Below are 19,547 nucleotides of genomic sequence, written 5' to 3'. Positions count from 1 at the left end.
ACTTATTAGCTCTTATAACTTATGTTAACCCATTATTTTCATCTATGTTAGCCATAATGGCTCCGTACCTTTCTCAGCTGGGCAAGTTACATGCTGCCTCTTCGATGGCCTACACAGAAATGGCTGAGAGAGAGCTTCTGCTTCCAAAATACTCCCAGTCTCTTTGCTCCACCCCTACTTCCTGTCTGGCTTTCCCGCCTATACTGCCTGCCTGGCCAATCAGCGTTTTATTAAAATATGATTGACAGAATACAGATAATTCTCCCACACCAGAAGGGGACAAATTAATAATAAACAGCAGAACAGGAAATTTATTCAATGTGGTCACGTTGGAAGGAAGGACAAATAGGCCCAGTGACATGCCCCTTCACTGCCCCAAGTCCACCTTCTGGGCCCTGTCCTGAGGTTTGAGTTTAGACAGAAGGCAGGATCTGGGTGGCTCTGCCAAGGTGTGGTCCTGCCCACTGTCATTGTCTGGGCTTCAGTCTCTCTTCCAGGGTGGTCTGACAAGCTCCTCCTCTTATTGGCTCCAGGCTTTAGCCTTTTCCTTCAGGAAGCAAGAGTGAGAGTCCAGGGGTATTCACATTTCGTGGGGTCTATCGTTTCAGTAGATAGCCAAAGGGAGGGTTTAGAAAAATCTTCTTTCCACCAAGACATTTGTGCTTGCTCCAATGTCCAGGCCTCCCCTGCCCTCGACCTTGTGTCAAGAGCTCAGTTTGTCACTTTCCTCTTAGGAGGTATCTCCTGGACTTGAACCCCATACAGTGGCCGTTTTCCCAGGACGGGGAAGAGGTTAGCACCACACCTCCCGCCAGCTAAACATTGACTTGGTCTTCTGCTGCAGCCTGAGGTCTTATTTAACCTTCAGCGTCACACGGCTGGCCCAGGGTGTGACTACATCCTTCTCTCTGTGTTTCTCACACCTTCTGACCTTGTTCTCTCACAGGTTGGCGAGAAGTTCCGGGCCCGGTCCCTCAAGTTCCCGGGCTTGATCTCGGGCTGCACCATGGACTGGTTCAGCCGCTGGCCCAAGGAGGCCCTGATTGCCGTAGCCTCCTACTTCCTTGCCGACTATAACATTGTCTGCTCCAGTGAGACCAAGAGGCAGGTTGTCGAAACCATGGGACTCTTCCACGACATGGTTTCTGAGAGCTGCGAGAATTACTTCCAAAGGTGCGTGAGCTTACAGAAGCTCGGCAGCTGTGAGCACTGTTTCCAAAGGGAAGCGAGGTTCCATAAGATCTGTAGCTGCTGGAACTGGAGCCGGAAAGTCCTCTCCAAAGGGGCATTAAATGTGACGACCAGTAAGCGACCCTTGGCATAGCCTGGTTGTGCAGGCCCAGCCACACCACATCTTTCTTGCATTGATTTCCTAGTAATTAAATAATGAAAAGATGCCAGATAAGCGAGATTTAAAAATTAACTAGGGGCCATACTTTTAAATACCTCTGTACCCTCCAGGACTCCAAGTAGCAGATGCTTAATGAATCACAGTTTCATTTGCTTAATTTTGTTTTGAAAATGACCTAAATAATTCCTTATAAACGGTTTCAAATGAGCTTCTCATCCCAATGCATTATTTATTCTGATTAAAGAAGGACACTGTTTTTAAGTTTCTTTATTACCTTATGTTGAGGGAACATTCTAGGCTTGGCATTTGCATAGCCGAGTCTTATCAAAGCTATTCTGGTGATTAATTATGAAACAGGACTTTAATTGGGTGCAGGAGGACCACTTGGGAAGAACAGTCATGGTGTGCTCATTCCAAGCAAGCTGGCCATGGTGCTTAGAAATACTGTAAGGTTTTTTTGCTCCACAATGCATGGGAGCCAAGATGGATACAGATGCCAGCTAGGACTAAAGAAGGGTCTGCAGGGGCTGCCAGAATATCGAGCTCCCTGCTTGGTGGGGGGGCTTTGCAAGACGCAGAACCTACCTGAAAAGCTATGCCTGTTTTTCTATGCAGAGTCTGGGTAACGCTGGGACTTCTGGGGGATGCACTTGCCTTGAAGTGTTGGCTTATGCCAACCCCTTCTTTCTGCTAGGACCATGTCCAGACCATCCCTCCTAACCGATCCTAGGTGTTTCACAGACTCTCTGGAGTTAGTGGGCACGGATCCTCGCAATTGGGCACACGTGCACACATTATTCCTTCTGCGTCTACCATCAATCTCCTTTTTATCTTTTCACACGGCCACAAAATGCCTTTCTTGAGTTCTGAAAATTCAGCTACATCCTTCAAACATTTCCTATTCTCTTAAGTGGAAGAATGGTTTCTACAAAATGATTTTACAAAGTGAACACTTTTGCAAAATGCTCTAGCGGTAATTTGTCCGTTCTAAACAAGCAAAAGGCAAAAACAAGAGAAACTCTGAAAATGTTAAAACCCCCAGAACCCCAAAGGTGAGCCTCTAAGTCAGAAATGTAAGATTTTAGAGTCTAGACTCAGACCTTAGTTTCTGATGTAAAATCACCTCTTTTGTTTATTTCTGTGGTGATTATGATGACTGAAGTGTAAAGTCCACAGAGAGTTGAACCCCAAATCCAGTGTGGCTGTTTGGACTTCAAGGCCAACCCAGCTAGACAGGGGAGAGGCTGGTCTATAATGAGCAGCAAACAGGAGCTAAGTGAAAGTGTGTGGCAGAGCCCATTGGCCTCAGCCCCGCTTCACCCCCCCCCCCCGCCCCGCCCCCGGTCTATCCAGAAACTTCCTGTTGACAGAGCATGCTAATTTCTTTAATCTTTACAAACCCTGATGGGGTTATGCAGCATCCTTTCCCTAGCTTCCCATACGCTGAAACACCAGGCCCGAGTAGGGCAAGAGTCAGGTCAAGGACCCCGTGGCCCTCTGGAATGGCAGGTACTGCCCATAGCTTTCACGGTGGGTGCAGCGACGGGGCACTTCACAGGAAGACAGTAGCGTGTCTGAGAGGGGCTATTTTTATATTCCATTTTCAGATACCGCCGAAGAGCCCATGTGACTCCCAAATCATACCTCTCATTTATAAATGGTTATAAAAACATCTATACGGAGAAGGTGAAGTACATCAATGAACAAGCAGAGCGGATGAATATCGGTAAGAGGAGTGGCCAGCTTGGTCTCTTAAAGGGTTTGTTTGATGGCGATCCCAACACCTTATTGAATGGATATCATTGCATTTGAAAATCAAACACTCTTCGTTTTTTTAGGTTTTAAAAATTATGCATATGTGTATGTGGTTGTGTGTGTGCGCATGTGGCTGTTTATGTATGTGGCTGTGTGTGTATGTGTCTTTGTGTGTGTGCATGTAGCTGTGTGTGTGTGGCTGTATGTGCATATGTATGTGTGTATGTGGCTGTGCATGTGGCTGTGTGTGTATGTGGCTTTTGTGTGTGCATTTGGCTGTGTGTGTGGTTGTGTGTGTGCATGTGACTGTGTGTGTGTATATGGCTGTGTGTGTGCATATGACTGTGTGTATGTGTCTTTGTATGCGTGTGTGTATGTGTGCATATAGCTGTGTGTGTATGTTGCTGTGTGTGTGACTGTGTGCATGTATGTGTATGTGGCTATGTGTGTGTATGTGGCTATGTGTATGTGTGCATGTGAGTGCAGGTACATATGGGAATTGAGTCCCTTTGTAGGTGGAGTTACAGAAATTTGTGAGCTGCCCTGCATGGGCACTGAGAATGAACTTAGGTTCTTTGCAAGAACAATGCAGACTCTTAACCTATGAGTCATCCTTCTGGTCCCTAAATATGAATTTTTTTTAACAGTTGTATTGGTATTTTGAGATAGCATTTCCTATATTCTACGTTGGCCTCTGACTCAATATTAGTCCAGGATGACCTTGAACTTCTGAGTGTTTGTTCAATACAAATATTAATTTGATAATTAAAAGTAGGTCATGTTATCAAATGCCCTTTGGCCTGGTGAAACACCAGGTCTGTTTGTGAACAGAGGCCATTTCTTTGTCTAGCACCATGGCTGATGGTTCTTTTAGTCCTGGGCTCACTGTGTCAGGTGTGAGTCACAGTCCCTGAATGCTGCTTGCTGACCAGGAAAAGCCATCTTGTAGGAAAAAGCATAACTGGAACAAGACAAAACTGGGGGCCGGGGAGATGGCTCAGTGGGTAAAGTGTCTGCTGCACAAGCGAGAGGACCCGAGTTCGGATCGCCAGAACCCACGAGAAAAGCTGGGCATGGAAGAAAGTGGTCTCGTTCTAAATATATATATACATACACACACATATATATGTATATATATATATATATAAAATCTGTAAATAAATAAAATAAATATGTAAATAAAATATATATATATATATATATATATATATATATATATATATATATATAAAATCTGTCTGTCTGTAATGAGCCACGCTGTGTTTGGGCTGTATGTCACACACTGTGCCTGCTCTGAGTGTACTCAGTAGTGAGTATGTACCTGGTGTGAGGCTGTGCCGTAACTGGCAAGGACACGTGTGTTTGTAAAGGTCTCGACAAGCTGATGGAGGCAAGCGAATCTGTTGCCAAACTCTCACAGGATCTTGCCGTGAAGGAGAAGGAACTGGCCGTGGCGTCCGTGAAAGCAGATGAAGTGAGTTTGCACGTACCCTGTCCCCACCAACAAGGAATGTCTCCCCATGTTTAAAAAGCATTTTTACGTTGTATGCAATTCTCAAAAAATTGATTAAAATTACTTATAAAAAATCTTTATTTCAAAACTGTATTAAAACAAACAGGACCTAAACCAACAAAGTAGGTGTGGTAAGACATCTTCTGCCTGGTCTAGAACAGTCTTCTCTTTCTCTCTACCTAAGCTCTTGCTCTCACTCGTCTGTCTGTGCACGTTCTCCTGAACTGTGAGATGTAGTAAGTCTTATCTCTGAGGTCCTTCCCTGCTCTAATTTCTTAGAGGAGCTAAGGCTCATCATTTTTTTTTCTGAGTAAGGAAAAGGCTAAGAGAGGGGTTGGTGGAGTAAAGAAAAAACAACAACCCAAAGTCCTACCCCTGAAGGGATGGGACACCTGCGTGGCTCATTGTGTCCAACCACCTCTTACAGACTGCTTTCAAAGTCTGCTGAGAGTTGGTTTGAAAGTGGCACCCCAAGCTTGGACCCATAGCCAGTTTGCTGAATTAAATGGCACTTTAAGCAAGCATTGTCCCAGTGTGTGCCAAGCCCTCAACAAATGTTAGCTATTATTATTATTATTATTTATTATTATTATTATTATAATTATTATTGGAGACTCAATGTGGCTTCTTACTTTACTCCATTGTACTTGAATTGTTTTAACTATCTAAAAGGTCTTAGACTGGAAATACTGTTTTTATGAAATCTTGCAACATTTTGTCTATATATACTTTTAAGTTCAAGGATAGCTCAGAGCATGATGTATCACAGGGTACCACTTAGAGGAACTATTTTTTAAAGGTTTAATTTTTATTCATGTGTATATACATGCCTGTATGTGTTCACATGAATACAGTACCCATGGAGGCCAGAAGAGGGCATCTGGTCTCCTGGAACTGAAGTTACAGATGATTGTGAGCCACCTGATGTGGGTGTGTCAGAGCTGAATTCAGGTCCTTTGAAAGAGTAGTCGGTGCTCCTGATGGCTGAGCCATTCCTCCAGCTGCCTTGAAGTACTTTTTAGTGCAAGTTAAAATACAGGATGGAGAGCTTTGCTCTTATATTCTTGTCTTACACTCTACTACATAAGTATCTCTTGGATGCACATCCACACATTTGGCTTTAAAGAGTTTGGTGTCCTCGCTGTACCAGGTGCTGGCGGAAGTCACGGTGAGTGCCCAGGCTTCAGCCAAAGTGAAAAATGAAGTCCAGGAGGTAAAAGACAAAGCCCAGAAGATCGTGGATGAAATCGACAGTGAGAAGGTGAAAGCGGAGAGCAAACTGGAGGCGGCCAAACCTGCCCTGGAAGAAGCAGAGGCTGCCCTGAATGTGAGCCCGGCCCCCTTCTCCCACCTGCAGCAAATCCTACTGGTGCTGGTTTCTTTATGTGGCATTAACCCTGGAACTTTGCAATCAGGAAGCAGAGTGGCACTCTTAGCTCTGTCCATAACCTCATCTGGAGACTTGTGTCTCCATTGGCATATGTCCTCGGCAGCAGGGTTTACTGTGTGCTTGTTTCTTGTTGCCTGTTGCTTGCTTTTCTGAACCAGCCTTCCCCGGGAAACAGCCGGTGGACAGTGGCCTAACCTGGGGTTGTACAATCTTTGGACATTGAGACATGACATTGTCATCTACAGATATGTTGGGCTGCACTCAAAGCTGTCCTGGGACACATGTGGCTGGGGATCCTCTGGTGGGACGTGTCTCCTAAGAGCATGATGGATTCAGATTACGTAGACAGCCTTATCCTAGACACTCCCCTTTAAGGCCCTCTTGTGGCTCTCACTTCTCCAAGGATACAGTTCCAAGCTGGGCATCTGCAGCTGGGAGGAAAGAAGGACACCTTTTTCTTACCTTCCTTCTTTCCTTCCTTCCTTCCTTCCTTCCTTCCTTCCTTCCTTCCTTCCTTCCTTCCTCATTTTCCCTCCCTCCCTTCTTCCTTTTCCCTCTACTTCCCTTTTCCCCTCTTTTCCTACCTTTCTTCCTTTTCTCCCCTCTCACTTCTCCTTTTTCTTATTTCAAAAGAAGGAGTAGTCCTGAGGCCATGCTCCTGCCTCAGCCTACCAAGCAGCTTAAACGGTATGTGTATATCACAGTACATATAACAGGGCGTGGCTCTGGAGGCAGGAGGTTGGCCTTTCTGTCTCATGACCACCAATCTTATTCACATTATCTGGAGTCAATGTACTTAATTTTATAGGTCTCCATAGATGTTATAATCCCTCATGGATTCTTAAAGTTTCATGTAGGCATTAGGAATATCAAATTTGTTGGGCACTTTGATAGTGTTCTGTCTATTATTTATCTAGTATCTTTTATTTATACCTATTTATTCAACTTATCATCTGTTAATCATCTGTCTCATCTATCAATCATATATCACTTATCAATCAATCCATCTATCTATCTATCTATCTATCTATCTATCTATCTATCTATCTATCTGTATACCTGCTTCTGCTGCTGCTAACAACCTGGCTCCTAAGTTTTGAACTTTGCCCTAGTTATTCTGTCTCTACATACAGTATGACCCGCCCACACAGAAGCACCTGTAGAGTTCTAGAATAATCATGACCTCTTACCTTTAGATGGACCTAGATGTCTTAGACCCCTCCGCCTGCCAGGACTGCTTTCCCTAGCCTTGACTGCCCAGTCACAGCCATTCTTCATAGCTGGGCCCACTCCTCACTCCTCCAGGTTTCTGGTCCTCCTGAGCTCTTGTTTAGCCATCGCCCTAGCCTTCGTGACAGAGATTTTGCTTTAAAGCCATTGTCTTTTCTCTGCCTTCTTTGGGCTGCTTTTGTTTGCCCGTGTTGCTTTGTATAGAAGGATTCCTGCAGCTGTCAAATGATGAATACATAGTACTCACTTAGTTCCATGTCCAGGTCATAGCCTGCACTCCCTCCATGGGTCATGTAATGACATATGAAAGAGAAACCACTAAGCTGGGTGAATCTTAAGATGCTGATTGATCCGGCTCTCTTCGTCTTCCTTATCTTGGATGTCAGGTGTCTGAGTTTATTTTCTGTTGCTCTGAGGAGACAAAACTTATCAAAGAAAGAGTTTAATTGGGTTTGCAGTCCCAGAGGACCAGTGTTCATGATGGTGCAGCCAAGTCTTGTGGTAGGCAACTGTAGCAGCAGCTGGGCCCTCACACAGCTGCCCACAAACAGGAGGCAGAGAGCACAGAGGCAGATAGCACATCGGGGATGCCCTGAGTCTTTTGAAACCTCAAAGCCTGCCCCTCTCAAACACACCTCCTTCAATGAGACTACACCTCTGAATCCTTCCCAAACTGTTCAAACCAACTGGGGACCCAGTATTCATGCACATGAGCCTATGGGTCCATTTTCATTCAAACCACCATGCCAGGCAATGACTTCATCTAAATCCAGCTCACAGCTCCTAAGATATTTTCATAAGCCATTTGCTGGAATAATTTTTCTGGTTTCCATGGAGTTTCTCCCCCTTCCAGAGACAGGACAGCCCTAAAAATGAAAACTGAAAGTAAGATTTCTGATATTCAGGACTTTGTCTCCTTTCTCTTTAAAAACATTTTTCTCCATTTTTGTGTGTGTTGTGTGCATATGTACATATTAGTGTGTGCATGCATATGTGCGCAGGTATATGCATATCTGCATGCACGTATGTATGAAGAGCAGAATTTGACATCAGATGTCTAACTCTGCCGCTCCCAGCCTTATTTTTTGAGGCAGGGTCTCTCACTGAACCTGGGGCTGATCCAGTGAGATTAGCTGGCCAGCAAGCCCCTGAGAGCCTCCTGTCTTTGCGTCCCCGGGGCTAGGATGCAAGCTGTCTTGCTGTTACATACCTGTTACTTTAGCAGAGGTCTGGCCAGGGGGCCACGAGTGATAGTGACCCTTTACGTCAGTCAATTGAAGGGGCAACAGAGCAGGAGTAAAGGCCAATAAACAGAAATCGGAGCCCAGCCATGAAGGAGCCATTATCCGGAAACCTTAGAGTTTGATCCCTTGAGGAGATAATGTTAGGAATCGGCAGATAAAGAAATGTGTTCTTGATTGTTTTCTGCTTTAACCATTTAGAAGTATTAGGTTTCCATACATAAGCTTGTTAGTACCACTCAGGAGAAAGAAATGATATTGATCCCTGTTCCCAACCACAGACCATCAAGCCAAACGACATTGCCACGGTCAGGAAGCTGGCCAAACCGCCTCATCTGATTATGAGGATCATGGACTGTGTGCTGCTGCTGTTCCAGAAGAAGATCGACCCCGTTACTATGGACCCGGAGAAGCCTTGCTGCAAGCCCTCATGGGGAGAGTCTTTAAAGGTAAGGAACACTTTGGTAAGTCTCGTGAGGTGCATCAGATGTCCCGGGAAAATCAGCTTGTAGCTGGCAGGTTACAGCCACCTGCTATGTATTCAAGAGTTTAGCTTCGACCTCACCTTATTCCGTCACCATCATTAAGTACCCGTGAGAATAAATTTATAAAATGGGAAGGTTTATTTTTTCTCACTGTTTTGTTTTCAGGCCATGACTGAATGGCCTTGGCACTTTGGGCCTGTGGCAAGGCAGTAGCCACTTGGTGGTTGAAGCACACGGCAGAGGAAATTGTCAGGTTTAGGCTGGCAGTTACCAGCGGAGTTGGTGTGTTTAGAGGCAGTTGATGCCTACCTCTTTGAAAAAGAAATCAGTTGATGACTTAGTTACTTTTCTATTGCTGTGATAGGATACCAGGATCATGGCAGCTTACAGAAGAAAGGGTTTATTTGGAGCTTACGGTTTCAGATCGTCATGGTGGGGAGCGTGGCAGCAGGCAGGCTTGGCGCTGGAGCAGTAGCTGAGAGGTCCCATCTTGAGATACAACCACGAGGCAGAGACCAATTGAGAATGATGTGGGCTTCTAAATTTTCAAAGCCTGTCCTTAGTGGCACACCTCTTCTGACAAGGCCACACCTCCTAATCCCTTTCAAACAGTTCCATCGACCAGGGGTGGAGTACTCAAATATGTAAGCCTGTAGGGACCATTTTCAGTCAAACAACCATAGATGATTGCTCCATACCAATGCAGGAAGGCAGGATTTCTTTTCCCCCAGACCTGAGAGATTGCCGTACTGTCTTGCAGCTGATGAGCGCGACGGGATTCCTGTGGAGCCTGCAGCAGTTCCCCAAGGACACCATCAACGAAGAGACAGTTGAGCTGCTGCAGCCCTATTTTAACATGGATGATTACACGTTTGAAAGCGCCAAAAAAGTCTGTGGGAATGTGGCCGGCTTGCTGTCCTGGACACTTGCTATGGCAATATTTTATGGCATCAACAGGGAGGTGTTGCCTCTGAAGGTGAATTTCCCTCTTCCCCGTAAATCAGTTCTTAGTAAAATCAGTCATAAGAATTCCTGTGAGCAGACAGACTGTAACTTAGATCAATGTGGGCAAACGTTTCTGTGATCATGCTTTCATTTTATTATTTATTTTCTAAATTTTGTAATTTTTTGTTACCTGGCTGACCCAGCAGACCATGCTAGCCTGATGCTCACAGAGATCTTGCCTGCCTGTGCCTCCCTCCTGGATTAATTCCACTGGGACTAAAGTTGTGGACCAGCATGTCTGACTATATATATATATATATATATATATATATATATATATATATATATATTATGCCCTTTAAAGTTTCTCCTCTCTTTTCTTTCTTTCTTTCCTTTTTCTTTCCTTTTTATATCTGGTGAATGCTTCTTGGCAATGCAGACAACGGAAACTAATTTGTTCACTTCAACAAGCAATTAATTTGTCAGAATAATAATCAAGCTGCCACAAAGGCAAGCTTGGCATGTCTCTCAAAGTTGAGAGACTGGGGACTGAGTTTGCTCATGGCGGTGCGGATCAGCGCCTAGAAATGTCCCCGTCACAAACACTGAATGAAGACTTGTGCAGGCTAAGAGGAACGACCTGAGTTCCCCTGTGAAAGGAAAGAAAGTCAGGGGTTGGGCGGTGACTCAACCAGCGAGGCTTGCTTTGCAAGAGTCAAGACCACAGTTTGGTCCCCAGAAGGCACAGGTAGAGCGGCTGTAAGCCCTGGGGTTCTGTGGCCCAGTCAGCAGAGCCCAACCGGTGAGTTCTGAGTAAGGGGTGAGAAACCTTGTTTCAAAAAACAAGATGGATGGCTTTCAAGGACTGATACCTGAGGTGTACCCACATGTATTACAGGGAGAGAGAGAGAGAGAGAGAGAGAGAGAGAGAGAGAGAGAGAGAGAGAGAGCATGAAGTCAGAAATGCAGGCAGGCTGTGAGGAGGGAAGTTGCTGTGGTCTAAAGGCAGCACCAGCAACGCTTCTCTTCACTAGGAAGAAGCAGACATTCTCAGAGATTCAGCCTAAGCATTGGGCAGTAGCCACCCCCACCGTTTATGTTTTCACATACACACACACACACACACACACACACACACACACACGCACGCACGCACGCACGTGCTGTCTATACCCAGTGAGGGCATCTTCTGTGTTTAAGGAGACAAAAATCAACCTTAGGAATTCAACTATGCACAACACATCCCAACATACCCCCGGGCCTCAAACTCAACCCCCACACCCTTACTAACCTGAGAACGTTGTAATTGTCCTGCGGCTAGAAAATGGCGGGGCAAGCTGAGCATCGCCCTTCCTCCTGAGAAGCCTTTTAAGACATGGCTGCCTCTTTAAGCTCGAAATTTTGAATGAAATAGAAAATAAAGTTTTAACAGGGGGAAACGATGGGAAAACAGAAAATGCACCCCAAATGAAGATACCAAATGAAATCTTAGTAGAAATTCAGAATTCAGAGTAAAGGCTCATAAAAGCAAAGTTTTTAATTAATAAAAAATATGATGCAAAGATCAATTATAATAATACATCACCAAAGAAATAAGATAGTATTGAATTAAATAAAACATAAAAAGGCATAAAAATCCATTTGTATCTTAAGTGGGAACCAACAACAACGCCCTGGTGGGAGACTATGGCATCTGCTATTGGTCCTTGACAGATCTAGGGGGTCAGAGAGGGCTTTACCTGGGTCAGGCATGGTGGTGCACGCCTTTAACCCTAGCTCTTGGGAAGCAGGCACAGGTGGGTCTCTGGGAGTTTGAGACTAGCCTGGAGTACATAATGAGAACCTGCCTAAATAAATAAGCAAGCAAACAAGTAAATAGGAAAGAAAATGAGACGTTAATCAGAATCTACCCCAGAGAGTTCTGGCTATGTATTAGTGATTAATTATTTTAAAGTTGCAAGGAACAGATAATTACCATTTTGTAGGATTTAGAAAAAGAAAAAAGCTAACTACTGTTACAGCAACTTTGTTTCCAAAGAATCTTTACGAAAGCAGCAAATCTAACTGCTGGTTTATCCAGTAGTAATTATCCTTGTACCATTTTTAAGAATTAAAAACCAGAGAGAAGAATAATGTGCAAAAATGTGGGGAAATATTAGTAAACTAAGGTGCATTCAAATGGGTGAACATCACAAAGTCTTACCACCAGCTGAAAAGCATTTAAGGAGAGATGGCTCAGCTGTTAAGAGCACTGGCTTCTATTTCAGAGGGCATGGGTTCAATTCCCAGCATCTATGTGGTGGCTCACAACTCCAGTTCCAGGGGATCCAGTGCCCTCTTCTAGGTCGTACATATAGGCAAAACATCCAAACACATAAAATGATTTTTTTTATTTAAAAATATTTTAGGGATGCGGGGCAATAATTAGTCTATTAAGTGAAAAGAATAAGAATGGCATCTAGTGCCTTCTTAACACAGTGCTTATATCTAAGGAAAAAATCAGAGTTTTTAATTCTTCCTTTGCATTGTTGCATTTTCTGTGTTTTTCATAGTGAACATTAATAATTAAAAGGGGAAAATTAATAAAATATCCCCAAGACATCCTGCTCCCCAGTTGTTGCCCTGAAACAGATGACCTCAGAAGTAGCATCCACTGCAAAAATTCCGTGATTTATGTCATAATTTACGAACTAAAATCATGAATGTTTCATAGAGCTTGTGTGACTCTGGCGAACCTCTGCCCCTTCTTTCTAGGCAAACCTGGCCAAGCAGGAAGGCCGCTTGGCCGTGGCCAATGCAGAGTTGGGGAAGGCCCAGGCACTGCTGGATGAGAAGCAGGCTGAGCTGGACAAAGTGCAGGCCAAGTTCGACGCGGCCATGAATGAGAAAATGGTGAGCTGGCGGAAGTGCTGTCCTGATGCTCCCCTGGAAGTCGCTCTGGATTGAAATTAAGTGTAGTTTTTAAGCTTATACATAAAACACGGACATCCTTGATGGGTATCATATGATGTTGCAGTGTGTGTGTGCATGGGATAACTTTTAAATCAGGGCACATGATTATCTTCAGTATTTTTGTCTCTCAAATAATGTGTTTCTTATATATGTGGAATCTAGTCTTGCCACCCAGTCTTACATCCGTCTATCTCTGTTTGTCTGTCTACTCATATCTATCTTATCCATCCATTCATCTATCTGCCTATCATCTGTGTATCTTATGTATCTATGTCTATACCTATCATCTGTCGATCATCTATCTATCTATCTATCGATCTATCTATCATCTATCTATCTATCTATCTATCTATCTATCTATCTATCTATCTATCATCTATCTGTCTGTCTGTCTGTCTGTCTATCTATCTATCTATCTATCATCTATCTGTATGTCTGTCTGTCTGTCTGTCTGTCTATCTATCTATCTACCAGCTATCATCATCTGCCTGTATCTATCCATCCACATAAATATACATCTTTGTCTATCTGAATATCTCTTTATCCATCTATCCGTCAGTCCATCTGTCCATCCATCCATCCATTTATTCCTATCTATCTATCTATCTATCTATCTATCTATCTATCTATCTATCATCTGTCTGTCTGTCTATCTATCTACCAGCTATCATCATCTGCCTGTATCTATCCATCCACATAAATATACATCTTTGTCTATCTGAATATCTCTTTATCCATCTATCCGTCAGTCCATCTGTCCATCCATCCATCCATTTATTCCTATTTATCTATCTATCCATCCCTATCTATCTATCTATCTATCTATCTATCTATCTATCTATCTATCTATCTATCATCTATTTGCAAATTACATGAAAACATAAGGGAAACTTGGGGTTCAGGGAGGAATAGAACCATCAAAAGGGGAGTGACAACAACAGGGAAATGAGTATGAGCAGGGTATAATCATATGCACATATGGAAATGCCGTAATGAAACCCATTATTTTGCATACTGACTGAAAAACTAATTAAAAGAATATCGGCATTTTTACCTTTAATGTTTTCTGGAAAATATTGAATAGAAATACAATTTTATACAATTTTAGAGTCTTTCTTATAAAATGTCCTTGAATTTTAGCCTATTTATTTTTTATGTAACTAATTGTTCACTTTGGAGATAGAGTTTCATGCACCCCATCTTTTCTCTGCTCAGCCAAAGATGGTCTTAAACCTCTGATTCTTCTGAAGCCCCACCCGTGGGGTGCTGTGATTACATGTGCACTATCATGCCTAGCTTCATGTGATGCCGGGAATCAAACTCAAGGCTTCATGCATGTTAGGCAAGCATCCTACCAACTGAGCTACGTCCCCTGCCCTTTGTACATATATCCTTGACATCTTACAAGGTTAAAAAAAAGATAACCAAACTGCTGTCTTATGAATGAAGGATCAAATTGTAATTAATATGGTAATTTGTCACACTATTATTTTCTAACTGCATTTATTTTGCAAACTGAGAAATTCCTCCGTGTGGTTTTATGTGCTTTGAATTGTTGTCTGAGCCATTTCTCATTTCCAAGTGCAGGATCTGCTCAACGATGCGGACATGTGTAGGAAGAAGATGCAGGCGGCCTCCACGCTCATCGATGGGCTGAGTGGAGAAAAAGTCCGGTGGACCCAGCAAAGCAAAGAGTTCAGAGCACAGATTAATAGGTAGGTGTTTTAGTCCTTGTGGGTTCCCTTCTAAGTCGTCACTCCCATCCCACCTCTCTGTCACACTGAGATATAAAACCTACACCATCCACACTTCTCTGCATCCGCCAATGGCTGCAACCACATCTCTGAAGTAGAAAGCAAAGGTCCTTCCATGTAGCTCTGCAGTGTGAGTTCCTAGCTGGAGGCACATCTGGCGCTGTTTGGGTTTGCCAAGACCGCCTGACACTTGTGTGGCTCCCTGGGCTTACCCTCAGTGATTTTGAACGTGTGCATTGGGCAGGAGAGAAGACTCAGTCAGTGAAGGGCTTGCCAGGCAAAGATGCTGAAAGCCAGTGTGTTGTGGTGCACCTCTGGAATCCTAGAACTAGGAGGGTGAAGAGACAAGCGGGTCCCTGGGACTCGTTGGTCACCCAGTGAACTCCAAGTCAAAGAGAAAAGAAGCCCTGTCTCAAAAACAGCATGTGTAGGGGAGCGAGGAATGGTCCCTACGGAATGGCATCTGACATTGACCTCTGGAACATGTACACAAGCCTGCAAGCTTGCTCACATGCTTGTGGTCATGTGTGCGTGTGCATGCACACACACACACACACACACACACACAAGAGTGCATAGGTTCCTGCACACACAAATATTTACATATATGCACAAAGACACACTAAGTGTTTGCCTAAGACAGGCTGTGAATAGGCTGTGCCATAAGAAGAAAGCACGCTCCTCACTGCAGGAAAAGAGTTTGTTTACATCCTCTGAGCCACCCAAATGTGACTCCTCCTATCCCTTTCTGTTTAGGGCTGTTTTTTGCAGTCTTTCCCCGTCAGAGGCAAGGAAAGTCTGTGCCCTATGGCACACCCTATGGCAAAGCAAGTCTGCACCGTAGCTCCTCCAGGGACTGACCCTGAGGACCGGGCCTCAGCAGCTGCATTGCTCTCTCCACAGACTCGTAGGTGATGTTCTGCTGTGCACGGGCTTCCTCTCCTACCTCGGCCCTTTCAACCAGATATTCAGGAACTATTTGCTTAAAGACCAGTGGGAGTTAGAGTTGAAAGCGCGGAAGATCCCTTTCACGGAAAACCTGAATCTCATCGCCATGTTGGTGGACCCTCCAACTGTAAGTTTGACCCTTCCCCACCACATTGGAATTCCAGCCCTTATTCAGTTCCCACCGCCAGCAAAAAGTCAAAGGTCTGCCTTATTTTCCTGCAATTGGAAGCTGCTTCCATAACTAAGATGGCTTAAATGACTTTCCATTACTTGAAATGTTAATTTTTTATGTTCTCTTTCAAAGATTTGAGGCAAAGGCAGTTGCTGCCTACGTATTACAGTGTATTATGTATGTAAATATGATATATATTAGGCATCATATATATTGGTATCCTAGTGTATTATTTATATAAGTATGATATGTGTATTAGGGATTATATATATATATATATATATTAGATATTATAGTATATTAGTGCTTTATTGAAGGGGCGTGGTCGATCGATAATTAACCAGGCCAACTCAATACAAAAAGATTTAGCTTTTAATAATTGGGAAAAACGGGAAAACTTACACGACCAGAGATCCCACGAACACCAGGTGAGCAGGGAACCAAAGAGAGGAAGTGGCCAGGCACTTTGATCTTTTATTTGTTTTGTGTGGCCCCAGGGGGACACACCTTAAGCAGAATGTGATTGGCTGAGATTCCCCATCACCTTATTGCTGTTACAGAGTAAACTAAGAAAAACCAAACAAGGAAGGGAGGCTTCATTTCGACTTAGAGTTTGAGGGCACAGTCCATCAGGAGTGAGCGAGCCATGGAGGTGGGGTTGTGAGGTACCTGGTCCCTTTGCATCCACAGTCAGGAAGCAGAGAGAGGAGAGGGGTACTAGTGCAAAGCTCACTTTCTCCTTTTCATTCAGTGGGGGACCCCAGCCATTAGATGGGTGGTGCCCCTTGAATTCCAAGTGGGTCTTCCCTCCTCAGATGAACCTCTCAGAGGCCTTCCCAGGCGGCCCAGAAGTGTGCCTACCAGCCCACTCACACTGGCACTCAGGATTTGCCGTCACGATGGCTGACTCCCTGGCATGCCCTGGTACTGATGACGAGTGCCAGGCCTGACTGGCTGGGATTTTGGTGCCCATGTCAGTTTTCAACACAACTTGCCAGGTTCCTGTGTTCAGATTGACTTGTGTTTCAGCTTTGCAAACAGGCACCAGTTGCTGCTTCCTTGGAGAGACAGCGCTTTGAGTTCCCCATGTTCTGTAGTTAAAGGCTGAAAAGTAGACTTTAGCTCAAACAATGTTAGATTTGTCCTTATAGGGAGTAGATTGTGTACAGGAGACACCGGGCCCTGGAAGACAAGGTGGATCCAGGTAGTCCTCATGAATCTGGGTCTTTGGAGGGTGTAGGGGTAATTTAGCAAAAGTAGACTCTGCTTGGCTCACTGGATCTCCAGAGATTTCATTGACTGTGATGCTGTCCCATTTAAATTTGGGGAAGGACATAGTCATACTTACTATTGCTGAGCTCCTACCAGCTTATCTCGGCCAATGTCTCTCCAGCTGCGTAGTTACCTTTCATAAGCCTTGTAGGCAGAACCAAAGGCCAGGATGCTCTGGGGGCTGGGGAATATAATATCTTCTTCTCTGATAGTGGCTTCCTTTCACAATCTCTGCAAGTATAAAAAATATATATAGCCTAAGAGGACAAACAGATCAAGAATGGAGACTCAAGTTTGGTTCTCAGAAGCCATGTTGGGTGGCTCACAGCCTTTGTAACTCCAGATCCAGGGGGAATAAGTTCCCTCTTCCGGCCTCTGAAAACAGTGCACTTACATGTACAAAGCTACTCCCTACACATACACATATACAAAATAAAAATAAAAAAGATAAATATTTAAATTTGTGTTCTAAACTTGACATCACTCGGCTCACATTTGCAGGTTGGTTTGCTCCCCCACCCTCACCCCAGACATCAGTTGAATTATTTCCATTTTCCATTCTAAGCGCTCAACTGCTAATGAACTCGCTCTGGGTCTTTGAATGGGCACTTGCCCATTTCCCCTTCAGATTGGCGAGTGGGGCCTGCAGGGATTACCTGGCGATGACTTGTCGATTCAGAATGGCATCATCGTGACAAAGGCTACCAGATACCCCCTCCTCATCGATCCCCAGACCCAGGGGAAGACGTGGATTAAATCAAAGGAAAAAGAAAACGACTTGCAGGTGCGTCTCATTCAGCGTGTGTATAAATCATCACGTTTTCTCTGCGTATCAGCAGACGCTCATGACGTCATCCGTGCTAGTCAGCTTGCAGTTCTGACTGTCGCCAATGCTCGAGATGAACCAGGTTATAAAGGAAAAGGGTTTGTTGGGACTTGCAATTTGGGAGAGTTTGGTCCATTATCGGTTGGTTCAATGGCTTTGGGATGAGGCAGCCGTCATGGCGGCGGTGTGTGGCGGTAAGACTCACCACGGCTGGAATGCAGAAGAGAAGAGAGAGAAAGGGGCTGTGGTGCTTCGGTTGCTTTAAAGGCGTGGCCTGGAGCTGTGAACTCGTTCTTCTGTGTGCTGCGTCTGCCAGTGGCTCCAAGACAAAAACCAAGTCTTTAACCCATGGTCCTTTGAGAACGTTCCAGACGTAAACTGTAATGTCACGTTTCTGGCCAGCGTTTGCTCATTTGTACACGTGTGTAGCAGCATTTGGGGCAACAACTCTGATGCCGTTGTTTCTTTCGCATTCTTTCTGTTTATTTGTTCGTTTATTTTTAGAATTCTTGGATCCCATGCTGGCCTAGATCTTACTGTGTGAACAGGGATGACTTTGAACTTTTGATCCTCCTGCCTCTACCTCCCTAGTCTCTTTCCGTTCTTGATCCCGCTCTCCCGATTCCTCTTCACTTCCCTGGCACGGTTACTCTGGTCAGTGGAGAATATGGCTTTTGTTTTGGACTTGGAGTTTGGACTAATAGGAAAGCAGCAGCAGTAGTGCCCCCTCAGCTGCCAGCCTCACCCAGGTACTTGGCACCATTCGGGGCACCCAGGTCCAGCATTGCCTGTAGAGCCTATTCTGGTGTTAATTTTAAGCCTGGGTTAAATAAGGCCAGGATTATGACATTTCTGACTCCTTTGAGTCATGTTGCCACTGGTCAGCTAGCAATATGGGCTATTCAGTGTTTCCTGGATCCTGTTCCCAGAATTCCTCATGCCCCATGCATTTTTAAAACTTATTCTCTCTCTCTCTCTCTCTCTCTCTCTCTCTCTCTCTCTCTCTCTCTGTGTGTGTGTGTGTGTGTGTGTGTGTGTGTGTGCGCGCGCGCGTGTTCTGCAGTGTACATAGGGAGGACAGAAGACAATATGCAAGAGTCATTTCTCTCCCTCCATCATGTGGGTGCCAGGGATAGAATTCGGGTCATCAGGCTTGGCAGTAGCCTGAGCCATCTCCCTGGCCTTTCCATTTTTTTGAGATGGGGTCCTGACTTGTCATGATTTTGCTTATATCTCTTTTGCTAATCAGAATATCTTTTCACAGTGATGACCTTAGACCAAAGTCTTTATCAGTATTCCTTCAAAACCTCTATCTAATGCTTGCTCCGTCAGGACTTCTCTGTGTCCCCAGCTTCATATAGCCCACCCCAAGACCTGTCTGTGTTGATCTGTAGTTCTGTTCTGGACTCCGAGTCTGACTACTTGAATTATTGCTTTTTGCACATTTCTCTCTGCTGAGCCATAAACTTCCTGCTTGTCATGTTTATGGTTTTCTCCATGTTTATGTTTTCGGCACAGCTCTTACATAGTGTAGCAATTCCAGTATTTATTGAATTTAAATGAATTCATCAAAGTGGGCCATCACTACTGGGGATATCATATGACCATCTTGATAAATGTGGGGAGAGCACCCATTCATGATCAAGCTGCCAGCAAACTAAGAAGAGGGGGGAATCCCCTCTAACCCTATAAAGAGTTTTTACGAGAAGCCTA

The 19,547-nt window shown here is 44.4% G+C and overlaps 1 protein-coding gene across 1 annotated transcript in view; it reads left to right on the top strand.

Annotated features, from left to right (window-relative positions):
* Positions 1-19,547, top strand: part of Dnah8 (dynein axonemal heavy chain 8) — a 220,937-nt gene that overhangs the window by 118,944 nt on the left and 82,446 nt on the right. Inside the window, exons 64-73 of the mRNA XM_087898351.1 lie at positions 947-1,173; positions 2,959-3,077; positions 4,477-4,580; positions 5,770-5,946; positions 8,762-8,929; positions 9,726-9,941; positions 12,665-12,802; positions 14,450-14,577; positions 15,520-15,691; positions 17,637-17,792. Coding sequence (XP_087754477.1) covers positions 947-1,173; positions 2,959-3,077; positions 4,477-4,580; positions 5,770-5,946; positions 8,762-8,929; positions 9,726-9,941; positions 12,665-12,802; positions 14,450-14,577; positions 15,520-15,691; positions 17,637-17,792 — 1,605 coding nt within the window. The remainder of the gene's footprint in view (positions 1-946; positions 1,174-2,958; positions 3,078-4,476; positions 4,581-5,769; positions 5,947-8,761; positions 8,930-9,725; positions 9,942-12,664; positions 12,803-14,449; positions 14,578-15,519; positions 15,692-17,636; positions 17,793-19,547) is intronic.

Source organism: Myodes glareolus, chromosome 18 (genome assembly GCF_982192425.1).
Source record: "Myodes glareolus chromosome 18, mMyoGla1.1, whole genome shotgun sequence".
Lineage (NCBI taxonomy): Eukaryota > Metazoa > Chordata > Mammalia > Rodentia > Cricetidae > Myodes > Myodes glareolus.
The sequence above is the reverse complement of the archived record's forward strand: the minus strand, read 5'-3'. Positions and strand labels throughout refer to the sequence as shown.